This window comes from Pristis pectinata, chromosome 5 (assembly GCF_009764475.1).
Source record: "Pristis pectinata isolate sPriPec2 chromosome 5, sPriPec2.1.pri, whole genome shotgun sequence".
Lineage (NCBI taxonomy): Eukaryota > Metazoa > Chordata > Chondrichthyes > Rhinopristiformes > Pristidae > Pristis > Pristis pectinata.
In genome coordinates this window covers 61,146,171-61,173,430 of record NC_067409.1, presented here as the reverse complement: position 1 = coordinate 61,173,430, position 27,260 = coordinate 61,146,171, and the positions used below count along the sequence as shown (strand labels likewise).

The 27,260-nt window shown below is 39.3% G+C and overlaps 1 protein-coding gene across 1 annotated transcript in view; it reads left to right on the top strand.

The window, feature by feature from the left end:
• The first annotated feature begins 8,046 nt into the window (after positions 1-8,046).
• The window catches only part of vwde (von Willebrand factor D and EGF domains), a 151,329-nt gene continuing 132,115 nt past the window's right edge, over positions 8,047-27,260 (top strand). The window contains exon 1 of the mRNA XM_052016930.1: positions 8,047-8,321. Within this exon, the coding sequence (XP_051872890.1) occupies positions 8,237-8,321 (85 nt within the window). The 5' untranslated portion in view covers positions 8,047-8,236. The remainder of the gene's footprint in view (positions 8,322-27,260) is intronic.

The window sequence follows — 27,260 nt, the reverse complement described above, 5'->3', positions numbered from 1 at the left end:
CTCTAAGAATCTTTTCCAACAGTTTGCCCACCACAGATGTAAGGCTCACTGGTCTATAAATCCCTGGACTATCCCTACTGAATGATGTGTAGGCTTTGGAGATGGTACAGAAGAGGTTCACTAGGATGTTATCTGGTTTGGAATGTATTAGATATGAGGACAGGCGGGACAAACTTGGATTGTTTTCTCTGGAGCATCGGTGGCTGAGTAGTGAGCTGCTGGAAGTGTATAAAATTATGAGAGGCATACTTAGGGTAGATAGTCATTTTCCCAGGGTGGAATGTCAAATACTAAAAGGTGTAGGTTTAATGCAAGAGGAGGAAAGTTTAAAGGAGACCTTTTTTTTCACATGGAGTGGTAAGTGTCTGGAACATGCTGCCTGAGGGGGTGGTAGAAGCAGATCTGATAGCAATTCTTAAGAGGCATTTCGACAGTCACATGGACAGATAGGGAATTGAGAGATAGGGACCATGTGCAGGCAGATAGGATTGGTTAGATTGGCCTCATGGTGGGCCAAAGGGCCTATTCCTGTACTGTACTATGTAAAAACCTACAATATCAAATAGTCAATGCTTTGTTTTAAACTTCTAATGATAAGGGTGAAAAATCAATCTGAATACAATCTGACAATCTAGAGAGAAACTTTTGAACAGTCCATTAACTTAACCAAATAATATTATCATAGCAGGCTAATCAGATTTTGACAACTGTAGTTTTTGCAAATTATGTTTCAACTCCTTATTAACTCGGTCATTTACAGCTGTTACTGGAAAGGGAAATATCAAAGATTTTCATTACTGTATGGTTTTAGAGACGCCTGCAGCACACAGCAAAGGTCGGTTACAGAACTGACAACTAAATATCATCAGGTTTGGTGCTTTTATTAATCATTCATAATGTATTTTCCTAATGTTATCTGAACTGTTGTATTAAATCTCCAGACTGATGCTTTCTTCATATCACCAACCGTTTCAATCTGACAGTTAGATTTGTACAAGATTTCAAGTATCGTATCCCTCACTAATACCATTGTTACTAATAGACTGGGACTATTTTTGATTGATTATGACTAGGGCAATTGATTTGCTATTGTCATACACTGAAAATTCCCACACTTGCTGTATAGCTCAATTCCCTGTCAGGTACCGTAATTTTGTATAAGTGCCCCATTGCCACCTGAATGCTTTTTGTTTTGTGCACATCTAAGCTAAAACCAAATGCTTTAACAAATCATTAACTGATGAGACAGATTAGGTTTTTTGGTTTAAGTTACATATACATTTAGTGGACAGATGGAATAAAATGCTTTTAGAAGAAAGCTAAATCTTAACGTCCATCATTGTGATGGATTTGCATATTTAAATACATTCACATTTCTCCTCTTTTGACCAGGTGCCTTGCAGGGAATGTAGTTGTGGTGATAGAGAAGCAAGTTTAGAGGATTGCTATTATGACTTAAGGGGGAAATAGCCAGTGTAAGATTGTTTCACAACTGAACCATAACATTTGGAATTATGATTGTTTAAGTCTGTTTCCTGAGCTGGAAGAGATCAATGGATAATGCTGTAAGACCTGCAGCAAAGGGTTATATTTGTGCTTGGTTTTGAGGACTGGAGCAAATTTGTAGGATCATTAACTGAGCAGAAATATTCTATTCCTCAAACAGGCAACCAAGGAGAGATGGAAGAAAATTTCCATCAGAACAAACTCCATTATGGTAATGCATTCAGGATTTGGTTGCAGTTGTCACAAATTTTATCTTCATTTTGGGGCAGGGTTGAGGCAACAACATATTCAAAATCAAACAACAGAATTTATTACCCAGAAGTGGGTATTGTCTTATACATTACCATACATTATAAACCCCATAGCAACTTCTTTCAAGTCGAAATGGGAGAGGTGTGAATTATGGATGCTCTACTCAATGGGACAGGAAGTGAAGGAAGACCACCGGAGGTGACGTCAATTTTTCAGGTCCGGATGACAAATAAGTAACAAGTCCCCCATGTCTTCCTTTTTGATAACATAAATGGCCTGGATCTGCAAGGTAGCTGCCAGTTTTAGTCCACATCCCCAAGGTTGTTGAGCTGCCTGTGTGTACCACAGCCCACCACAGAAGGTAATTATAGTTCAAGCCTTTGATTGTCTTTTGCAACTTTAAGCTTTTTCATTCAACTTGTTGCCTTCTTTAATTTCTTTACTTAGCTACAGATGCACTAATTTTCCCAGAAACTCTTTGTTTCTCAGTGGAATGTATTTCTATTACTACTACTTATTTATCACCATACTTTAACTACCCAACTTGCAAGCCAACCTGCCTTTCCAATGGAGGTAACCGCCCCTACAATTTAGAGCTCTAATTTAGGACAGAACTTCACATTCTTGATCAACTGAGCCAGTGGGTCGAGAATTTGCAGATGGAGTTTAATTCAGATAAATTCAAGGTGTTGCTTTTTGGTAAGACAAACGAGGGCAGGATTTGCACAGTACATGGTAGGGCCCTGGGGAGTGTTGTGGAACAGAAAGACCTAGGAGAGCAGGTATATAGTTCCTTGAAAATGGTGACACAGGGAGACTGTGGTAAAGAAGGTGTTTGGCGTGCTTGGTCAGGATATTGAGTACAGGAGTTGGGACATCATGTTACATTTGTACAAGACCTTGGTAAGGCCACATTTGGAGTACTGCATACAGTTCTTGTTGCCCTGCTATGGGAAGGATATCATTAAAAAGATGAGGATATTATAGTGACTATAGGGTTTGGTTTATAAGGAGAGGCTGAATAGGCCAGGATTTTTTTCCCTGAAGTGTAGGATGCTGAGGGGTGAACTTGCAGTGGTTTATAAAATCATGAGGGGCATAGAAAAGTCGAATAGCCACAGTCTTTTTCACAGGGTAGGGGAGTCCAAAACTAGAGAGTATAGGTTTAAAGAGAGAGGGAAAAGATTTAAAAGGGACCTGAGGGGCAACTATTTCCACATGGAGGGTGGTGCATACATGGAACAAGCTGCGAGAGAAAGTGATAGAGGCAGGTACAATTATGACATTTAAAAGACATTTGGATAGGTAAATGGACAGGAAAGGTTTGGAGGGATTATGGGCCAAATGCAGACAAATGGGATTAGCTCAGTGAGGCAACTTGGTCAGCATGGATGAGTTAGGCTGAAGAGCCTGTTTTCTGTGCTATATAGCTCTACAGTTCTCTGACAGTGAGAAATATCATATTATGATCACTTTTTGACAGACAATCCTTTATTATGAAATTACCAATTAACCTTGCTTCATTACACATGACCAGATCTGTGATTGGGTCAGTAAAGTATTGTTCTCTGAAGTGGTGTTTCATGTATGCCATGAATTCATCCTCAAGATTATTGGATTATCTTTGGTACAAGTACCCTGCACATTCAACTCCCCAACCATTTCTCCATTTGTACTCTGTTCAAAAATACATCTGCGGTGGTGGGGGTAGGCTAAAAGACTATTCGTACCAGTGTTTTCTGGGTCTTGTTCATCCTTATCCCCATCCAAATGATTTTACAGCTTGATCATCTGAGCCAATTACCTTATTCTCTGCAACCTAATGTCATCCATTATTATTAGTGTAAGACACCATTGCAAGCCCTCTCTAACCTCTCACCACTGTCTCCCACCCTATACCTCCATCTTATCCATTCTGACTGCCTTTACAAAATATGAAATACCATTGGGTATTCTGTTCCCAGCCTTGGTTATCTTACTACCACATCTTACTAGTTCAAACCCATTTGTCCAAAATTTATGCCATAAATTTATCCACCTAATTACAAAAGCTTTGTGCATTCAAAAAGCCCTCAATTTTGACTTCTAACCATTTTCCATCCACAGTTCATAAGATTTTATTGTTTCCCCATTTCAAACCATTGGATCTGGCCTTAATCTGTTCCATTTGGCCTTACAGTTGCTTCAGACAGGTCAACACATGGAATTACTGTATCTTGAGATGAACCACAGTATTATGCTGCATTTTGTAAATGAGTGTAGAAAAGAGAAAGATTGCAATAATCTCAAAATCAAAGGCTTAGTGAGACATTTCTGAATGGTGCAACTTGTGTACTTTAGTATAAAGGATACAAAATACAAAAGTAGACCTGTGAGAATATTGAGCTTTTGCCCAGCAGAGTTATGAATCTCAGCATTGGCAATAAAACAATCCCTTAGATTTAATGTGTCCAACCAATCTCTCAGATCCATTTACAGCCACTCCTTTATCAGAAATTAGTACTCTAATATTGGGGATGAAGCAGTATTTTCTAAACTTTTTTGAAACGTCAAATACCATCAGTAATAGCTGTTATTTCAACTTGCATTATATGCTGAACTGCCACAATTGAAAGAAAACCATAATTATCTCTTTAACAACTAACTAGCATCCCAGCGTATGAGTACTTGGTTGAGAAAATATAAAAAGAATAATCCCTGCTGGTGATGTGCCTGACCCAAATATTAATTTGATGCACTTTCAAATATCTGAAGATCACTCCTTATGTAATTTTTCACAGCTGAAAGTTGTGTTGTTTCAAGCTATTCTGGTGCAATTTATTTTGTGTATACATATGTACTTACTTCTTTCTTTGTAAGCTGCCACACTGGTTCCAATCTTGCATTTCTTCATAAATTTCTTATACTAAAAACAGAAAATGCTGGAAATGCTCTGAATATCAAGCAGCATCTGTGGACGGGGAAAGGGTGTTAAAGTGTAGGCGAGTGACCTTTTATCAAATCTGAGAAAAAGTTAGAAATGAAACAAGTTTTGAGTTGAAAAGAAGGGAGGCAAAACAAAGGGGAGTACCTGTGATAGGGTGCAGACCTGGGGAGTCTGAATGAATGGCAGCAGGCTAGGTGGTGCTGGTGAAGAAGGGGTGGTGGAGATATGTCTCGAGGAAGTATAAATATGAAGAAGTCAAGGTAAGCCTGGCAATGGGATAGAGAATTAAAGTGGCAGGCGACAGGAAGCTTGGGGTTATTGATGTGGACCACTTGAAAGTATTGTGCAAAGAAGTGACCCCAATGTAGAGGAGACCACATTGTGAACACTGAATGCAATACAATAATTTGGAAGAAAGGTAAGTAAATTGCTATTTCACCAGAACAGAGTGTTTGGGTTCCTGGTTATGATGGCAAAGTACAGCCAGACACATTTTTAATGCTCTCACTCAGCTGGCACCACCACCATTTGCTTCATTTGCTCTCTTCTGGTCTCCAGCCTGTCACAGAACTTCTTCGTTCTTTCTGCTCTGCCTCTTTCTATGCATCTTAAAACTTGTTTAATTTCTAACTTTTTCCAGTTCTAATGACAAATCATTGACCTGAAATGTTATCTCTATTCCACAGATGAGACCTGATCTGCTGACTGTTTCCAGCCTACTCGTCGTTAATTACCTTCTCTGTAACAATGATGCTATGTCCCTCCTTTTCTATCTCAAGTCCCCTGCATTAGTATGGTTGACAATACCATCTTCCTTCAAACCTTCTCTTCTGATGTTCAGCTAAGTGGAAATGTAGCTCACTTTGGATCTATTTTCACCTTTCCACACATGGCCAAAGCAACACCTTGCAATGGTTTTTCTTCCTATCCCAAATGGTACTCCTGAGATCCCAAGAATCAATTCTTTGGCCTTTAATTCTCTTTCTCCCCCCCCCCACCCCCACCCCAACTGTCCCTTATGAACATTATTTGAAATCATAGAGCCTGCTTTACTTGGAATGATATACAGCTGGGAACCCAGCTCCAGTCTCTTTTACTTTGAATGAACCTCTTCTGCCTCTATATGTTGTAAACTTCCAATTCTAGATGAGGCAGGATTTCCTCTAGTTAAATACTAAGATGGAAGCAATCATCTTCTCAATTCCATCACCCTTCTCTGTCAATGTGTCAGGCTAGGTCAAATTATTTGCAATCTCACAGTCCTATCTGGCCCAGTATAGAGTTATTGACCCCAAATCCTCTTCATTTTAAAGATCGGCTATAATAACGGCTTCTATCACATTGCCTGTTCCTGTCTGTAGTGCAGGCCTCCTGTTGCCCCTTTGCCACTTTTCATTTTTCCAGTAGTCTTGGGTTGCTCTTAATTCTTGTGAATGTTGTATATCTGATGCTACGTGCCTGTGATGCTACTACAGGTAGGTTTTTCATTGCATCTTTGCATACATGTGCTTGTGCATATGACAATAAACTCGACTTTGACTTTTGACTTTGAACCTTGCACCGTCTATAGATTTCAGTTCATCTAGAACTCTGCTGTCAATATCCAATTCTGCACCATTTTTTTTACCCAACACCCATGGCAGCAGACCAGCATTGAAAACCAGTCCCCATATGCTGCAAAATTGAAATTCTTTGTGTTCGAATCCATAAAAGTTTTTCTACTTCTGTGACCACCAACAACTCTGTATTTCTCCGACTCTGACTTTTTGGGCACCTTAAAATCTCTTAACCCTGCACTGAACCTTCAGCTTTGCAGACCTTATGCTTTGGATTTCCCTTTCTAAACCTTATACCCATTCACCTTCCTTCTAATACTCACTTTAAAACTTGCCTGTTTTAAACTTTTAATTACACTTGCTAATATCTCATTTTTTTGATGAGATGTTGTTCCATACTTGCAATCTACATTGAGATTTTTTAACAAAATAAAGCCATTGTATAAATGTGTTTTTATTCTGCCCTGAGGCTTGAAGTTTTAATCAGCAGTTACATGCTAATTCAACACCAAAAGAGAAGTACATTCAGGTGCCATTGGTGTGTGCTTGTGGTTAACTTTTAAATTTAGAGGTGTTAGGGATAGATCTGAGTGGGCTTGGAAGCCATTGGACTGACTGTAGGAAGTCGCAATTGTATTCCTTTAAGAATTTTATTTGGAACATTGAAATGGTCAAGGTCTGGTAGAAGGAATGGTGGGAAGTGGTAGGGGTATACCAGAACAGGGATCAGCAATAGTGTTTATTGGGAGATAAGAATTTTCAAAAAATTGTTGGGGGGTGGGGGAGAGGAAGGGAAATAAAGTTTGCTACAGTTTGTGAGGATAAGGGTGTAAACTATTTATGACAGGGATGATGCTAGCACATGGGGATGATAAATATAATTGGGTGATCAGAATCTTGAACTGGAGGTTTAAAGTGGTGTGCTTTGGGGAATGAATAAATCAAATGAGGATTGAGATAGAGACAGGAATGCTACAGAAGTGTGCTGGAGTTGTGAGGTGGGTTAAAAGGAGTGGGGGCAGGGAAGGCAGGATAGTAGGAGAAGTACAGCAGCCGATAGCTTCGCTTTAAAGAGAAAGGATTCCATGAAATCTTCATATTTAGAACAAAGATGAAATTCAGACAAGATTGCAAACTTGCAGTGAACTATTATTTTGAACAATAATCATCAAAATATGTTTCATTTTTAAAGCCCAATTTAGAGGTCTTGCTCATGGTAGCTTTGGTCACTGAGTGGCAAGGTTGTAAAACGCTTTCATTTTGAATGCATTTGCGACTGGGAACGGAGCAATTGTTGCCTTAGGCATGCTGTCTACTATTGCTATCAGCGGGTGCCTTTAGAATGCCCGATATTTATTGGATGTATCGCTGTTCACAGTGTCCAAACTGTGGCGCTGTGCTCTTCATCAGAAGACATTGCTTTCAGTAAAACTAGTACAATCTTCAGAATACAATCTACCTGATGATAATCCACTACAAAAATCCTAACCAAGAAAATCAATTTAGACAGTAACAACTGAATCCCAAGCCTAAAAGGAATCAGAAATATATTTTCAATAACATTTACGCACCAGGTGCACCAAAATCTGAAAATAAACGTTTTTAAGAGGCGAGGGTACAAGAATAAGGTGCGTACGTGGAGAACCCGGGCTTGAGCGCGCGCCTAACCCGCCAGTTCGCGCGCCCCTATCGCGAACGCGCCCATTCCAATGTGAGCCCTCTCGAGCGCGCGCAGAGCCCCGAGGACAGGGCGGCGCGCAGCTGTCCCCTGCCCATTAACTCCTCCCCCATCGCTCCAGCTCCTCTGACCGCCTGCGCCCGGGGAATCCTGTAACTACTGCAACACAAGCAGAGCGGAGTGCTGGAACCGGCTGTGGTGCTGCTACCCGAAAACTCTGCATTAAGCAGGGGCAATAAGCTTGGCGCCTTTTCACCCACCCTGCAAAAATCACTTTGAATGCCAGTTGTCGCGAAGTAAACAAAAAACAATCGATTAATGACAATGGCAATACAAATACTCCAGGCGTACTGCATTTGCTGGACTTTGCTGCTGTCCATTTACAATGTTTGCTGTCAATTGGGTAAGTGGTTTTTAAGAGATTTTAAAGTATAAAAAATAGTACTTAATAAGTAACATAGTGGTATCATTAAAACTGGCTGCAATTTGTCCTCTGTTGGCTTTCCAGGTGACTATAAAAACATTTGGCCTTTTATATTTTCTAAGTTAATTAGACTACGATTATCGTACGTTTATGCTAACTAGGAAATTGTATTTCGTAAAAGTCTGGGTAATGTCATTGAGCTTGGGGTATTAACAAACAGCCAAGTCACGTTGTACCCAATACAAACGAATCAATCTTCCAATTCCTGTCTTTTTTTCTAAATGAAACACTTGCATGCGTTGTTTTCTTGTGCCTAACATTGTATACCGTACTGATTGACCACTTACTGTTCACAAAGATGCTTCATGATTACAAGTTTTGATGTTAATTAGCTGCATGTACACCGGGCGCAATGTACTGAACTGAATTCGTTGCACGTGAATGTAATCTTAGAGAGAATTGTTAGAAATCGTGCAGGTCTTTTTTTAATCTTCATTTTCTTTACGTAGTGGTGTCTCCTATAAGCAAAGTTCTTCCTTCTGATTTATTCTGTGCTACTTACTTTTTGTAGTTTCATCGACTTAGATATTTTCTTAAAAATAATACCATTTATTTAGGAAAATACCATAATTCACAAAAATGCATTTGCCATTTTTTTTTAAGTTGCTGAGCTAGAATTTGAAGTATATTTAGTATTCCAATTAAGTGTGATACCTTTTTCAAGGGATTCTTTATGTGTAAAGTTGTTAACTAATATTGACATTATATGCACACTTTATTTATCCCCACGGACTAAGAAGAATTGATAATATTGAAAAGTGAAGTCACTGCACAAATGGTGTGATTAACTGGCTCCCTAATAATGTTTTATTGGCTGCAATATTTTTCTTGACATGTTGCACACCACAGCTTTTTGTGTTTAAGCATTTGCAGCAGTGATGTACAGTGTAGAGATTTACTGCTGCAAGGATTCACAACATTTTCTATATGAACAATTTTCTTCCCAGATGTTGAATACTTACCAAAATCTTTAAAGCATTTCATAGATGATAACTTCTGGTGTGTAAAATCAGCAGCCTTTAAGTGGTCAAATGGTATCTCTGAGTTGTGAGACTGAAGATTTTAAAGGTATTGGTTATTTATCATCACCCTATCTAGTTTATATGTGAATGTTCCAGAACTAAACAGAAATTCCTAAGCTTTCTCTTGCAATGACTTTCCTGGACTGTTTTCAGTTATATCACTTTGAATGCAGGCTCGTATTTATAGCATTGCTTTCACTTGATGAACACAAGTCAAAGAATACTATTAACGGGTAATTTAAAGAAAAATACTGCTCTAAATACCACATGAAAGGAAGTAATGTTTATCGTGTAAATCAGTGTAATAACTGTAAAATGAAAGCAGTAATGAAAACTAAAAGACCTTCGCTGTGCTTCAATTATGTTGATGATGTATCACATACAGCTGCAATTTCAGATATCAACACATTGAGTTGTCTTTGCTTGCCTGAAGGCATTGCTTATGCCAACATACTTTGAGCACAGGGAAGTATTTCCTGGGGTCCCCGGCAACTATTGTTGTGGGGGGAGGTGGTATTCATGAGGAGTGGATCTACTCTAACTATTTTACCTTTGTCTATTTTTTGTGCTTATTTAAATTTAATTGTTTTGCATCATAACTAACATAATTATATTTAAATTATGTTTTTACTTCTATGCTGAAGGGGTAAAACATATGTAGTAAGGTTGCCAGTTATTAAAGCAAGGTTTTGTCAATCTGCAGAGTATACTCCACTTGACCAGCCCAATGCATCGTACCAATAAATGCTTATGTGCTACTAAAAATTATAAACCTGCGATGATTTCCAGAAACAATTTTATTGTTGGATCATTAAAGAGTACCAAAGTCTATGTGCTATTAGCTAATAAAAGAGACACAAGGTATTTGACTACAGGAAATTTTTAATAGGATCATTAGCATTTAATATTAAAGGATTGACTGAATTGAGGTTACTTTTCAGTTTTTTTAATTATGGTAAATTGTGCTGTATATTTACATGGGTCATTTAGTGGATCTAATTAAGTGAATTGCACTGAATATTAATGGTAACATTTATTTGCTTGTATTAATTTGGGAATGTTTATAAGTTCTGTGCTTTTGCAATTAGCTTCATAAAATTCAGTATTTCTATTTTGTTTGGCAGTTTCCATGTGTTTCCATATCTGTTCATCTCCATTCAGTTCCTTACATATGAGATTGGTATCAGTACAGTATAATTCGTAATGATTTAGAGATTCACAAGAATTACCAAGATGCTTGTTTTTCCCCTCTTCATGAAACAATGTCATTGTGGTCTGGTTACCATGAATCTCAGTTGTTAGTGTGTCTTTTTTAAAAAAAAAATGTTATGAAAATACAAAATGAAACTAATGACATGCAGTATATTAGAATTCTCAGATATATTAATACATGGATAGGGCAAATTTTTATTCTTTGTCTCTTTTGAAATAGAGAAGTGGCATTAGGATGGTTATCACTGAGTGCAGTGCAGATTGTAATCTTTTTTCCAAATGCCATTTGTATGTATTTATTGAAATTGAACTTTTTTCATCCTACCAATAAGAACAATGTACAAGATTATTGGTAATTAACTCTTCAATCTGAATTATTCAGTTCTGCCAGCATATTAAGAAAAAGCAGAATGTAGGTATAAACCATTTGAATATTAATTTGTTTACTATATGGGGAAGGGGCGGGTGGTGTGTTCTAGCCATATTAAAATAATCATCTGGTTATGGCTTAAATGGGCAAAGTCCAAAGAAGTTAAAAAAAAAATTCTGTTCTTACCTAGAAGATGTCGGTTGCTCTTCCGGACAAATGGAAGTTCAGTCCTTCATCGTGAAAAGCTGCCATTTATAGACTTCACAGCAGTTTAACGATTCCTGTGTCGGAGAAGATTTCCTGCAGGGAGGAGAAATATTAGTGTCTCAGTCCAAAGTGAATGAGAATTATAGCACTTAAACCACGGGAAACATTTTTTTTAAAAGTAGCCATTTGTCACTAATGTAGAAATGTTGAAAGGAATAGCATACAACTTGTTATTACCTTTTCTGTAAGAAAGGTTTTTTTTAGTAGGATTGAGATTGTGAGAGCTTTTATATTAATTATTCCAATCAAAGTATAAATTGCCCATGTTCTCCTCAATGGAATGCATGTTAATTTTAGTGAACAAGTAGATATTGGATTTTCTTCACTCCTGTGTAATGTTGGTAAGGTTCTCTTTATTGCCCATTTCTAGCAAGCTTGACGAAATAAAAATATATCAATTTTTTTTTGTTGAGCTTTGTCAGAATTGAATCTTCCCCTAGATCCTGAATTCTGCTGAACCCAGTTCCTGATCACTTATTTATCTTTACTTGACTCAGTCCTCACCATCTTTTCAAAATTGCCACTTTCATTTTCCTTTTTTTAAAAAAAAAGGATTAGCTTCAACCTGTGCTTCTTCCCCTTCCATCACAGCCCATACTCTACTTTCATTGCCCTCTATAGATATATCCAAAGGGTGAATGAAGCTATATTGGAGTATGGTGAAGACAGCTTTTTTGGAAGCAGGAATAAACCCTGGCAAGAAGAAATGAGGTTATGCTACGTATAAAAATGTTAATATTGGAAATGATGCATGAAATCGTGCAGGAATTCTGTAGATCTGCACCACTTCAGTGAGAGCTTTTCTCAGAAGGGTAGAAAACTGTTGGGGGGGGGGGGGGGGAGAGAAGTACAAACTTCAGTAGTAGTAGACAGACAGTAACTAAATGGATGAAGGCTGAAAGGCCTTTTAAAGCAAGAAGTCAATGAAGAAACCATGTTTTCTAAAAGTGAGAAGGTTTAATGTTTAGCAATATTGGAAGTGAATCTGTCTTGGTTTGCAGAAATCCCTGACTGAGTATGCAAAAGAAAATTTCCCAATTTTACTAATTTTGTGGTCTGGCAGAGCACACTGAATTTCTCAAGCTCTCTATTAAGGCTGCAACTCTTAAACACCCCGTCTGTATTATACATAATACATTCCTTGTTGCATGAAAATTCATCTATTATTATATTTCAAAATGTAAAATGAAATGGTGTATCATACTGAATTTTTCTACTTTTTACTGTGAATTAGTGTTTGTAAATTGATGAAAAATGATCTTAAATTTGGGCGGCATGGTAGCATAGCGGTTAGCGCGATGCTATTACAGCGCCAGCGATCAGGGTTCGATTCCTGTCGCTGTCTGTAAGGAGTTTGTATGTTCTCCCGTGTCTGTGTGGGTTTCCGCCGGGTGCTCCGGCTTCCTCCCACATTCTAAAGATGTACAGGTAGGTTAATTTGGGGTTGAAAATGGGCTGTGCGGACTCGTTGGGCCGGAAGGGCCTGTTACCACGCTGTAAATAAAATTTTAAAAAAACTATTTCATTGTACAGTAGAAGATCACCAATCTGATTATCTGCAGTTGGAAAATCTCAATTTCATAAAGTAACTTGTCAAACTATTTATGAATTTTAACAAACCCAGAAGTAAATACAATAGAATCATACAGCATAGAAATAGGGTCTTTGGCCCACCAAGTCTGTGCTAACCATCAAGCACCCATTTACATTAATCTTGCACTGATCCTGTTGTTCTTTCCACAATCCCCTGAACTGCATCCCCAAGATTCTACCACTTGCCTATACACTAGAGCCAATTTACAGTGGCTAGTTGACCTACCAACTCGCATGTCTTGGCAATGTGAAAGGAAAACCATGCAGTCACAAAGAGAACATGCAAACTCCACACTGACAGCATTGGAGATTGGGATTGAGCCTGGATTGCTGGAGCTGAGACACAGCTCTGCTAGCTGTGCCACTTGGGGGATAAAAAAAACATACAAATAACATGCATAAAAAGCCACTGATCTACAATCCAAGTTTATCCATGTTCTGAATCCCAAACAATTTGGACTGTAGGTAAGAATTGTATAACTTGCAATTAAACTGCTACAAGAAAGAATGTTATTCATTTTTAACTTTCCTGCATAGAATTACTCTTGTTTCAAGTAGCAGCAAGTTCTGGTGCTAATCAAATCCATTAGAACAGCCCTGTCAAAACTTTGTATTTGTAGGCTGTTAGTTGCATGTGTGGGATCTGGCAGACCATGAGTAAAGTTGTACAGATCTCAAACAGCTGACTGTAACGTGTCACTCTGAAGCTTTATCTACCAGTGAGATAAATGTAAAATCAGTCTTTTTGATGCTTCACGGGCACTCCAGACCCAAGAAATTCAAAGGAGAAGATAAGCAAGGCAAATAATGAGAATTACAATGGAACCCATTTGTCGAAATATGTGGGCCTGATATTTAAAGTTTGATGGCTATAGTTGTTGTACAGATTATACTTGTGGAATCACTCCAAAAGACCTGTGTGAACAAATAGTAATAAAAGGATCTTATCGTATAAGAATTGAGTTTTTTTTTTCTCCAGAGAAACCAAAGACCAAAATCTAGAAATTTAGAACATAGAACAGTACAGCACAGGAACAGAGCCTTTGGCCCATGACGTTGTACAAAATGAATTCAGCTAATCCCTTCTGCCTGCACCTGATTCATATCCCTCCATTCTCTGCATATTCATGTGCCTATCTAAGAGTCTCTTAAATGCCTCTATTGTATCTGCCTCCACCAACACCCCTGGAAACGAATTCCAGGTACCACCATACTCTGTGTGGAGGAAAGAAACCCCAAAAAAAAACAACTTGCAATGCACATCTCCTTTGAGCTTTCTTTGTACAACTCTAAAATGCTGTGTTGAAAATCCATTTAAGCCAGAGTAGATCAATATTGGGCCAATTTCTTGATACAGAATCTGAAACTTTACAACACAGACCAAGACCACCATATCTGTGCCAGTCAAAAAAAGAGCTACATATCCTACCTTCAAATACTTGATCTCTAGACATGCATGTCACCAACCAAGCATTCAGGTACTTTTTAAATGCTTTTGAAGACTTGTGCTTCAAGTACCCTTGATGGACAGTGAGTTCAAGTCCTTCAAAGCTCTTTGGCTGAATTTTTTTTAGTCTTACTTTCAGCTTCTACCGATTACATTAAGTTTTAAGTTTGTCTGAGGTTTTCGACCCCTCATTTAAGGAAAATAGGACCCTCTTGGTTAATCACTCTTGACCTCTCTATTTTTATACCTCAGCTAATTCACCCTTGGCTGTGTCTTTTCCAAAGAAAGTAACTCCAGCCTATCAAATCGTCCCTCACAGTCACGTTTTTTTGGACCATCCTCAGATTTCCTCCACACACTATCCTTTGCAATTGCATCTATCCTAATGGTCACCAGACCTTTTTTGTATGTCAAGCAATTAGCAGGTGGACAGGAGAAGTGATTTAAGGATGTTGGAATTTTTTTTTCTTGAAAAAACTGTAACATCCCTATTGACCTGTGAGAATCCCTGACCAATGGCTACTTAAAGTGGAAAAGTAGCATTTGGGATGGCATTGAGAACCTCAACTTCAAATTCAATTTTTGGGAGCACAAAGAAGCTCTGTGTGAACAGCTGAAGGAACACGTCACATAGGACACAGAACATAGAACAGCATTAGATTAGGCTGATGAAAAGCACTATGATGCTGGAGGAACTCAGCGGGCCAGGCAGCATCCATGGAAGAAAGCGGGCGGTCAATGTTTCAGGTCAGGACCCTTCTTCAGGACTGAAGAGGGGAAGCCCAATATATAGGAGGGAAAAACAGAGCAGTGATAGGTGAACAAAAGAGGGGAGGTGGGGTGGGCACAAGGTAGTGAATGGGAGATGCAGGTTAGATATAGTGATGGGTAGGTGCAGGGAAGGAGAGGAGAGCAGATCCACTGGGGGATGGGTCAAAGGTAAGGAGGAATAAAGGGGGTAGGAGAAAAGACAGGCTAGGAAAGGGAAGAAAAGAGGCACAGTTGTGGGGATTACTTAAAATGGGAGAATTCAATGTTCATGCTGTTAGGCTGCAAGGTTCCAAGATGCAAAATGAGGTGCTGTTCCTCCAGTTTGCGCTTGGAATTCTCTTGGCAGTGGAGGACGTTGAGGTCTGACATGCCTGCTTCTTCACTGGCTACATTGAACAGTCTCTGTTCCAAGCCTATTCTGGCCCCATTCCTCAACTCTTTCTCCACTATGTCGACAACTGCATTGGTGCCACCTCTCGCACCCATGCAGAACTCGACAGTTTCATAAATGTCGCGACAAACTTTCACCCTGCTCTCCAATTCACTTGGACTATCTCTGACACCTTTCTCCCCTTCCTTTATCTTTCCATCTCAGGAGATTACTTATCCTCTGACATCTTCCACAAACCCACTGACGCCCACAGCTACCTTGATTACAGCTCTTCCCACCTCGTCTCTTGCAAGGATGCTATCCCTTTTTCTCAATTTCTCCACCTTCTCCGCATCTGCTCCATGATGAGGCTTTCCACTCCAGGACATCCGAGATGTCCAACCTCCTTACTAACCGTGGCTTCCACCCTACTGTGGGTGAGAGAGCCCACACCCGCATCTCTGCTCGCACCCCCACCCCTCCAGACCCAAAAGGGATAGGATCCCCTTTGTCCTCATTTCATCCTACCAGCCTACATGTCCAACATGTCATTCTCTGCCACTTCCGCCATCTCCAATGGAACCCCACCTCGAAGCATACCTTCCCCTCCCCACCCCTTTTTGCCTTTCATAGGGACCGCTCTCTCCGCCACTCCCTAGCTCACTTCTCCTGCCCCACCCATCCTGCTCCCACCCTGGGGACTTTCCACTGCCCCCATCATGGGTGTAACACCTGCCCTGCCCCTGACATCACCTCCATCCATGGACCCAAATAGTCCTTTCAGGTGAGACGGAGATTTACCTGCACCTCCCTTAATATCTTCTACTGTACTCAGTGCTCCAAGTGTGGCCTCCTCTACATCGGTGATACCAAACGCAGACTAGTTGACCATTTCACAGAACGCCTGTGCTTCATCCAGTACTGCGATCTGCATCTCCCCATTGCCAGTCACTTCAACTTCTCCTCCCACTCCATCACAGATATGTCAGTCCTCTGTTGTCTCCACTGCCAGGAAAATTCCAAGCACAAACTGGAGGAACAGCACCTCATTTTCCATCTTGGAACCTTGCAGCCTAACAGCATGAGCATTGAATTCTCCCACTTTAAGTAATCCCCACAACCAGCAAACCCCCCCCCCCCCCAGTAACCGTTCCTCTTTTCTTCCCTTTCCTAGCCTCTTTTTTTTTTCTTTTTTTTTCCCTTACCTTTGACCCATCCCTGGAGAATCTGCTCTCCCCTCCTTCCCCGTACCTGCCTGTCACTACCTCTTACCTGCATCTACCTATCACTGCTCTGCTTTTCCCTCCTATATACTGGGTTTCCCCTTTTCCTATCTTCACTCCTAAAGAAGGATCCTAACCCGAAACATTGACTGCCTGCTTTTCTCCACGGATGCACCCTGGCCTGCTGAGTTCCTCCAGCATTATATTGTTTTTCATCTAGATTCTGGCGTCTACAGTCCTTTGTTTCATTAGATTAGGCCCTTTGGCCCACCATGCCTACGGTGACCATGATACCAATCGAAACTAATCCCATCTACCTGCATGTGATCCATATCACTCTCTTCCCTGCCTGTTCATGTGTCTGTCTAAATGTTGCTCTTAAATGTTGTTATCATTATCAGCTTCTATCACTCCCCCCTGACAGTGGGTTCCAGGCACCTACCACTCTGTGTTTATTTAAAAGAAACAGAAAAACTTGCTTCGCATATCTCTTTTAAACTTTCCCCCTTTCACTTTAAAGCTAAGCCCTCCAGTTTTGTTGCATTTCCACCCTGAGAAAAAGACTCTTGAGTATGTACTCTATCCATTCTTCTCATCATTTTGTATACTTCAATTAGACCTTTGCTCAACCTCCATAGAAAACAATCCAAGTTCTTATAGCTAATGCACTCTAATCCAGGCAACATCCTGGTGAACCTCTTCTGCACCCTCTCCAAAGCCTCCATATCCTTCCTGTTGTGAGGTGACCAGAACTGCACAATGTACTCCAAATGTGGCCTAGCCAGTGTTTTACACAGCTGTAGTATAACTTCTCAACTTTGACACTCACTGCCCTGACCAATGGTATGCTTGCCTTCACACACCTTATTTACCACCCTATTTATTTGTGTTGCCACTTTCAAGGAGCTATGAACTTGCACCCCAAGAATCCTCTGTACATCAAGAGTCCTACCACCTAATGCCCCTAACACCTCCCAAACTACCCCCTGCCCCATCTGTGAGATGGCAAATCCAACATAGGCTTCATCAGGACCTTCAAAATGGAAGCTGGTAATTCTTCACCCAAAGGACTGTCTTGCCTAGTAAATGGTAAGCATTTTGAACGCTTTTTTTTAAAATCATCATCTAATTTTTAGGATCTGTGGACATGCACTCCTCTGTTCCTCCACGTTTACCAAAGTCCTTCCATTTATTTCGTATTCCCTTGCCTTGATGCACCTTTCCAAATACATGTTCTAGGACTTTTCTGGATTAAATTCCCCCTACATTTAGGTCTAAAGGGACTCGATCCTGTAGAATCCCAGTCACAAAATGCCCAATAGCCATTACTCCTTGCATCCAGTAACTGAACCAATTTTGGATCAAATTTGACTCTCTCCTTTGAGTCCATAGGGATTTGCTCCTTGACTAGTTTGTCATGCAGGGCTTTGTCAAAAAGCTTGCTGAGATCCATACATTAGAATATACTGCTCTCGTAAATCCTCTTCAAAACAAAATTTAGTCAAGTTTGTCTAACGTGAGCTTTTCTTAATAAAGCCATGCTGACTGTCCTTGAATAACATGTATTCTTGGTATGTGACATAAGCAATTAAAGTAGGAGTAGACATTTGGTCCTTCATGCCTGCCCTGCAATTCAATAAGATTATGACCCATGTCTTACCTGAGTGCCGCTTATCTTTGCTCCTCATACACCTTGATTCCTTTAATATCTAAAAATCTACAAGGCCTCACACAAGGAAACTCAACCCTGTTTTGTGAACCTTTTCAGTTGGGGGGGAGAACCTGATCTTTATGGGACTTACATCATTGGGTGACTTGTAATACTAATGTTGCTGCTTTTACTTACATGCTCCTCCACCAGCACATCCCAAACCCAAGACTTCTGCTACCAAGAATAACAAGAATAGCATGTGTATGAAAAAAACACCACCTAGAGGTTCCCCCCCACTTGTGTCACAGTAAACAGATTTGGAAGTATATTGCTATTCTTTCATTTCACTAGGTCTAAATCCTGGAACTCTCCACCAACAGCACTGTGGGAGTACTTTCACCGAAGAACTGCTGCAATTCAAGAAGATGACATTCTTAATGGCAAAGTGGGAGTTGTGGGGGGAGGTGGTCATAAACTGTACAGTCCATTGCCAGTGATGCCCACATCCTGAAAAACTAATGTTTATAAAAATAAAAGGTGGAGAGCAATACCTAGGCCTAAATTTATTGTCTGACATTACCAATGCAAAATTTATTGTTGTTCACTTGATCATTTTGAATTGATGAAAGATTAGGATTATTTCTCTAGTTCTGTAATCTTTCAGATAAAGAACATGTCTTTTTATGGCATTATGATGTACCAAACCACTTCAGAGCCATTTTCACTCTTTTGCTGATGTCAACTAATTCTCAAATTTTCTGTGATTCTTATAAATCTGTAAAATAGAGAGAAACTTCCAATGATTCATGGCTCAAGGAGAATGCTGATTTCCACACCACAACTTTCATAGTAAGTTCACAACACATCTAATCATTGTTCACGCTGATTAGGCATAACAAGCTGAAGTTGTATTCAGGGGAAAGTTTTCAATTTTTAATGTGAATTGTATAGGTACTATAAAATATGTTCAAAGAAAATACCAATCAAGGCTCAATGGATGTTTCTAAAACCGGAATCCTTAAATGCCTTAAAATTCTGGGGGTGGGGAGGGGGGGGGAAGATTAATCACTGATTTGCTTTACAAATGGTAGAACAAGCTCAGTAATTTTATAGATGCGTGATGCTTTGTAACTTGGAGAAAAGGCCATTATCATTGACAGATGCGTTTGGGTGAAATGACTTGTCCCAAATATTGTGATCTTTTATACCAGATCTTTAATGGTAGACAAGTTGCATATATCCCTGAGGAGTGTAAATTGCCAGAAGCAGAAGAAATGTATTTTAGGTTGTAAAGTGGAAACAAGGAAGAAAATAGTGGAGCCTCTGACCATTGTTAGGCAGGACTCCCTGGTTATAGGTCTGTCGTCTAGGAATTGTAGGACTGTAAACCCCGTACGTTGTCAAGCTCGTAAGCATTAGTTGAGTGTGAAGAAAATTATTGGAAAAAAATTGAGCGACTGTATTGGTCATCATTAAACAAGGCGGGAATTAATCTAGGGCTGTTGGCGTGGATTTATTAATTTGTTAAAATAGGATCCTCTCTGGTTAACTTTCTTTTGTATTTTTTCGAGGAGATAACATAGAGATTAGCACATTAATGCAACCTTATGAATTTTAACAACATTTTTGATAAGGTCCCACATTCCGGAGTAATCAGAAACCCATGGAATTCAAAGAAAATTGGCTCAGTGCAGGAAGCAAAGTCTAATGGTTGTTACGAACTGGGTTACCATTGGTGAATGTCCCTTTAACATAGAGCATAGTGGTGTGTTTGTGTTGGCGTGGTTACGACAACAGAAGATAAAGGACGTAATGACGTTTTTGAAGCAGTCAGTCGGAGTCAGTCAGAGGAGAGAGAGAGACACCAGCCTGCTAGTCTCTATCGATGGATGAGAAACAATAACTGTGCCTGTCACTACAATCCACAAATGGATTTTTGGAGTAATCCGGTGGAGTCCACTTTGTCGTTAACCTGTAGAGGGCAACAGGTATTTGTGTGGATGGCCATGTCTCGGATGCTTTTCGGGGTGGCAGATACTTCAGAACAAAGCAGTGGAGTTCACTTTGTTGTTAACCTGTAGAAGGAAACAGGTATTTGTGTGGACGGCCACGATCCGAGAGCCTTTTGGGGTGAGGAAGATGCGGTGGAGTGGTGACTGCTGAGTAAACACTGAGTTGTCGTTTGGGTTCCATCGTGGAACATTTGGATTTCGTAATTACTCTCTATTTTCTCTCTACATCTACGTTTTATCTTCAGTCAACGGTGGTTGTTGAAGAAGCCTTTGATCACGTTTCACCTTATGGCTTGCTGAACTGAACTTTAAGAACCATTCCTGGACTTAGAGTTTGGGGAGTTGCCACACACACACTACGAGTTTAGTTTTTGGGGTTAATGTTTAAGATTGAACATTTTTACTCTAAAAATCTAACATTTTTATTTTTATTTTTCTTATTATCATAAGTAGTTATTAATAAAGTAGTTTTAAACGCTTATACATGACTCGGAGTGTTTCTTTTGTTGCTGGTTCGTAACGTGGTCAACAAATGTTTTTTGTGACTGAAAGTCTGTTTTCAGTGGGGTTCCATAGGGTTAGGTACTAGGTCCATGATTTTATTGATACATCAGTCTATTTATGATTTAGACTTAAATGTAGTGGGCATGATTTTGCAGATAAAACGAAAATATCCTTGTGGTTGATGGTTAGGAAGGAAGCTGAGACTACTGGAAGTCATCAATGAACTGGGCAGTTGCCGGAAGTGTGCATGTGTCATTTAGTCCAGAGAAGCCTGAGATGATACATTTATTGTTTAAAAATAAAAGCAACCAAACATACAATAAATTGATATCAAAGAATCTTGGAGCACATGTCCAGAGACCTCCTGCAGATAGCAGAATGGAAAATAATTAAGGATGCATTTTGGATATTTATCTTTATTAGCCAAAGCAAAGAATGTAAGCAAAAGGAGATTTGTTCAGAGAATCATATAGAGGTACAGCAGAGAAATGGGTCCTTTGGCCCACTGAGACCATATTGACCATCAAGCACACATTCTTGTACTAATCCTACCCTAACCCGTTTTAGTCTACTGCCACCTCCTATCCCTTACCCTACCAAGATTTTACCACTCATCTACACGCTGGGAGTATTTTAAAGTGGCCAATTATCTTACAAACCTGCAAGTTTTTGGGATGTGGGAGGAAACTGGAACACCTGGAGGAAATCTATGCCATGACGGAGGGCATACAAATGTCACTTGGGCAGCAGCAGAGGTCAGGATTGAACTTGGGTTGCTGGAGCTGTGAGGCTGCAGCTCTATTAGCTGTGCCAATGTGTACAGTTGCTAAATTATTGTAAAACCCTGGTTAGGCCACAGCTACAGAGTGAGATAGATTTTTGGTTATTGTTGGTAAGTCTACATACAGATTGTAAGGTTGAAATTGTCCAAATTTACTTTATTTCAGCTAAACAGGAATGAGGTTCCATATTTTCACTACACTTTCACCTCAGGAAGTTTGAAATGTTGTGCAAAACTGAAGATTCAGAATTGAATGAGATTCAGGTGTACATTTTGTAATAGAACAAAGGTTAACCTGCATAATCAGGTGGGAAAAGTATGATATGATTTGGAGAAAATTTAGTTAGGGTAACACTTAGAGAAATTCAATCCCAATCAATTACATTATTGACAATAAACATGAGTTATTTGAATCATAAAATGACAGTTTTTTTTAAACATTTCCTGTATAAACCATTAAGATCATGGTAATCAAGGCAAAGTACTTAATGCTATCTGCCACCATATTCCAACTGCAGTTCATGACAAGCCAAGATACCTGAACTAAGTGTCGTGATATCGAGTTCAACGATTCCATCGGATCCTATAAGTATTTTGTAGCTTACTGGGCAAACCTTCACCATGGCAGTTCTGCTCCACACAGCAGGAGTGTTTTCCTAGCTTCAGGAGAATGGGGGCTGCTGTAGTCCATGTCTCCCATCTCTCCATTGTCACAGCACCTTTCTGTATCAGAACTATCTTTCACTTGACTTGGTTGGCTCCTTGTCGTCTGATCTTGTGCAGGCTTGGCTTCGCTTAGCTGCTTTGGAATTATTTTTCTTGTCAAATCCCATCCTTAGATCCCAGGAAATTTAGCCAAGCTTGAGATTATTTATAAAATAACTACTCGATTGAGGAAGCCACATATTTGATTATTTTAGTTTTATTTGCTATCATCTCAAAAGTTAAGCCATCCAAATTGAAATTAGTAAAGTTTTCTGGAGAATGAAAATACTTGATCTATAAATATAGTTTGAATTTTGAACTGTAGGAAGCAAAGGGTAAAATAAGAAATAGCTTTTCAAAATAGACCTTTTCACACTAACTGATTTTTCCAGGAGAAGTATCCTTGAATGTAAAAACATTTAGGTATTGCAAAGTATATAGTTTTTGTTATAAAATCATCACATCTAGTCATGAGTTTGAGTTTTTTTAAGTAAACATTGCTTGCTTTTAAATGTTATATTCACTTGTGTTGTGTAAATTGGGTATTACATTAAGTGTACATTAGATCCATAATATTTGGTTCTGGCATCCTGATGCATCTCCAGTTACTGATATTCAGGCCATGAATTTTTAGAAGCAGAAAATGTATTTTAATCCATGAAAAATGAGACAAAATAAATAATAGGAGGTAGAGTACTGTTGGGATGTAGCTGAAATCGCAAAATGCGCCAAGGACATTTAAGTGAGGAGAATCAGAGGCACAATATAGGTTTAGTGTCTGGTGCAAAAGAGACGGTGGGCAGTTTAGGTCCTGCTTTCATCGGTACCCTCTCCACCAGGAATGTTCTCAAGGTCTTGCTCTCTCAATATTGCTTAATTCCAATTTTGTTGATTTCCTCTCTGTTATAAAATTCTATAAACAGTCATGCTAATTCCCAGCTAGTCCTGACTCCAGATTTCCCCCGCTCTCTGGTACCACATCAGCCACGATCATTGTATTGAAACACAACAAAAACTTTATTTATTTGGTACCTTTTAATATGGAAAAATGTGCCAAAGCATTTTGGGTCTTAAAGAAAACAAAGAAGCATCACCCTAATTCTCCCAGTATCTGACATGTCCTTCTAAAATGACCCACCAGGATCACTGGGATTCGCTTCCCCAACATGTTGTCAGACAGATGTCTGGATTTCCCCCAAACATACCTATTCCTCCAGTGCCTGGTGTCAGATTCCCTCATTCAGTGGGATAAGAGTGGATCTGGCTCAAGTAAACTGGGACCATAAGTTCACAGGCAAAACTTTAACAGAACAGTCGACTGCCTTTAAGGAAAAGAAAATATAAACAGAAGATTCCACTGGTTTACAGTATTCTGTTTGAAGAAATTTCTCCAGTTTTTAGTTCTAAGTGGTGTATCTTGTATCTTGAAGCTGTAACACCTGGTTCTAGACTCCAGCCTTCACAAAAATCCTCCCTGTATCCAGTTTCTCTAGTCCTGTTAGAGTTTCACAGGTTTTTTATCTTCTTTCATTCCATGAGAGATCCCTCTCATTTTTCTATAGTCATGTGAAACCAGTTACCCAATCAGCTCTGCTGTGCTAGGAATTAGTCCAGTAGGCCTTTGCTGAATTCCCTCCATGGCAAAAACATCCTTCCTTGGATAAGGAAATTATAACTGAATACAAAATACCAAAACTGTGCACACATTGTGGTTCAGATGTAGTTGAGGCACATTATTATGGGGGAAAAGTTATCTCTTGAAGTTTCCTTAATCATGTTACGGAATCAGAGAGGAATTATGCAGAGTTTGTCCTGAATCATTACGGTTTTCTTTTTTTTTACCTTTTGGCAGGAGATTGCCTCATGGATGCACTGGTAGTGTCCACGTTGCAGCCAGTGTGTGTTGAATGGGCTAAATGACTGATGTTCTTTTTCCAGTCCTGGTTTGACCAATAATCATGGATATAAATTGGAATGTAGTAATCAGACAGGCAGATCTGTGCACCTTTTATCTTAGTTATCTTCTTAGCAGAAATGAGTCATTCTTTGATGAACCTTAGGGTTATAGTTTTAGAGTTGAAAAGCATAAAAAAGGCCCTTTGGTCCACCGCATCAATGCTGACCGCCATGCCTAGCTACTGTACTTGCCTGCGTTAATTCCAATTCCTCCATGTCTTGTTCATTCAAGGATCTGAGCAAGGATTTGAGGTCTATTTTCTCCAAACATACCTTTTGCTCATTACGGCCAAAAAATTCTATTTTAACTTCATCAGTCCACAGGACTTGTTTCCAAAATGCATCAGGCTTGTTTAGATATTCCTTTGCAAACTTGTGATGCTGAATTTTGTGGTGAGGACACAGAAAAGTTTGGAGAAAAAATGGTGCAGAATTTCATGAAAAGAACACCTCTCCAACTGTTAAACACGGGGGTGGATCGATCATGCTTTGGGTTTGTGTTGCAGCCAGTGGCACGGGGAACATTTCACTGGTAGAGGGAAGAATGAGTTCAATTAAATACCAGCAAATTCTAGAAGCAAACATCACACCATCTGTTTAAAAACAAAAGCTGAAGATGAAAAGAGGATCACTCCTACAACAGGATAACGATCCTAAACACACCTCAAAATCCACAATGGACTACCTCAAGAGGTACAAGCTGAAGGTTTTGCCATGGCCCTCACAGTCCCCTGACCTAAACATCATCGAAAATCTGTGGATAGACCTCAAAAGAGCAGTGCATGTAAGGAGGCCCAAGAATCTCACAGAACTAGAAGGCTTTTGCAAGGAAGAATGGGCAAAAATCCCCCAAACAAGAATTGAAAGACTCTTAGTTGGCTGCAGAAAGCATTTACAAGCTGTGTTACTAAGTACTGACCATGCAGGGTGCCCAAACTTTTGCTTCAGGACCTTTTCCTTTTTTGTTATTTTGAGACTGTAAAAGATGGAAATAAAAGAGTAATCTTGCTTAAAATATTAAAGAAATGTGTCATCTTTAACTTTATGCCTTTTGGAAATCGGGTTATCTTTTACTCGCTTAGCTATTCACAGTAACATAAATTTTGACCAGGGGTGCCCAAACTTTTGCATGCCACTATAAAAGAATTGGTCTGGCTTTGACTTGAGTACAGTGTTTTTCTTATTGGCACATAGAAGTATATAAGATGATGAGGGGTCTTGATGTGATGCATAATGGAAATCTATTTCCTTTGGTAGAAGGGTCAAGGACCTGAAGTCAAAGGAAAATAACAGGAAAGAAAATTAGGTATGGCATGAGGAGAAACATTTTTATGCAGCATGTGTTCGGAATCTGGAATTTGCTACATACAGATGTGGTGGAGGCAGGTTCCATTTTGACCTTTAAGATGGAATTGGATAAGGATATGGTGGAAAAACTTGCAAGGATTCAGAGAAAGGACAAGCGGTGGAACTAGACAGTTGCTTTAGTAGAGAGCAGGCATGAATATGATAGGACAAATGTTGCCGTTCTGCCTTGTAACTATTCTATGATCCGATATGTTTTCAGTCCATTTCCACTAGATTTCCTTGCTTGGTCTCTGTCCTAAACTACCAAAACACTTCCACTTTATCTGAAACAGAAATATTACACACATTTAACATTTAAAAAAAAAAGAAAAGCTACCTCAAATTCTCCCATCATTCACGCAGCCAAATGGCAATAAGACTGGGATTCAAAGCCCTCAATTCTGTGTTGAATCAAACCCCTTTCTGGTGTTGCATTCATTCTACCTAATGTTGGGTTTCCCCTGCATGCATCTGATTCCCCTCTCTGCCTCTTCCCCCTTCCTCTGTTTCCCTACTCTGCCTAAAGACAGTGTAAGATGCCCTATCATTGTTGGAATACCTCACAGGATGTTCAGTTTCCTTCTTGGTATTAGTATACCCTGAATAGGATCTGACCCCAGTCCAAATTATGGTGCCCCCATCAATATGAAATTCAACCCCATTTGAGGGTTGTGATGCTCACCTGACCATGTGATAATTCCCCCAGCGTGTGTATCAGGAATGACTTTGACCAAATTTACTGATGCACTTGTATCAGTAAATAAACAGAACACATCTGTTATATCTTCGGTATGTTAATTATGCCATTAGTGACTGAATTTATAAATTTTAATGCAGTGTTAGATCAGGAGATGTATGTAAGTGTTACTTAAGAAATCAAAAGAAAACATTTTCAGGTTCCTGCAATATCAATATCATATTAATGTACACCTAATTTTTCATAAACATAATGGAAAAACTCCCTCTACCTGGATATTTTTGTAATTTCAAATCTTATGTAATACTGTGTTGGAAAACTCTCGAATAATTTACTTGAAGACTCTTCTTCTCTGTAGTATTGTTTGACAAACAACGAGTGTTAAAACATTGAAACAATGACTGCCAAGTGTTCTACTTGTGTGTTTCAAAAACATCTGGACGTTTTTGTTTTCCAAAAGTGTGCTTGTCAGAGCAGATGTATTTTGTTCTCATCTCCAAAATGCAATGATCTCATTTTTCAATATATCATTTTTAATTGTACAACGTGGAGTAATCCAACATCAACACCTCACAATGCTATAAATATGAAATGTGCAGATTAGCCAAACTTAGCAACAAAATCATTGATGTAACTTAAAGAAACATTTAACAATAGCTCAATATAACTATTTTCATCTCCAGCATTCAGTATCTGTAACAAAAAGAATTGCTACATCCAGCAAGGAGAGCAATAAAGCATTGATTTATTGAAATAGTTATGCAACAAAAGTATCAATTAGATGATTAACACTTCTTAATCTAAATAATTTAACCAATAGCTCCATAGTTAGAATTAAAAATTTAGTATGTTTAAAATTCCATCACGCTCCTCTGATCCTGAAAGGACAGTCCTTGGCCACCATTTTCCCAGTTCCTCCATCTCTGTATC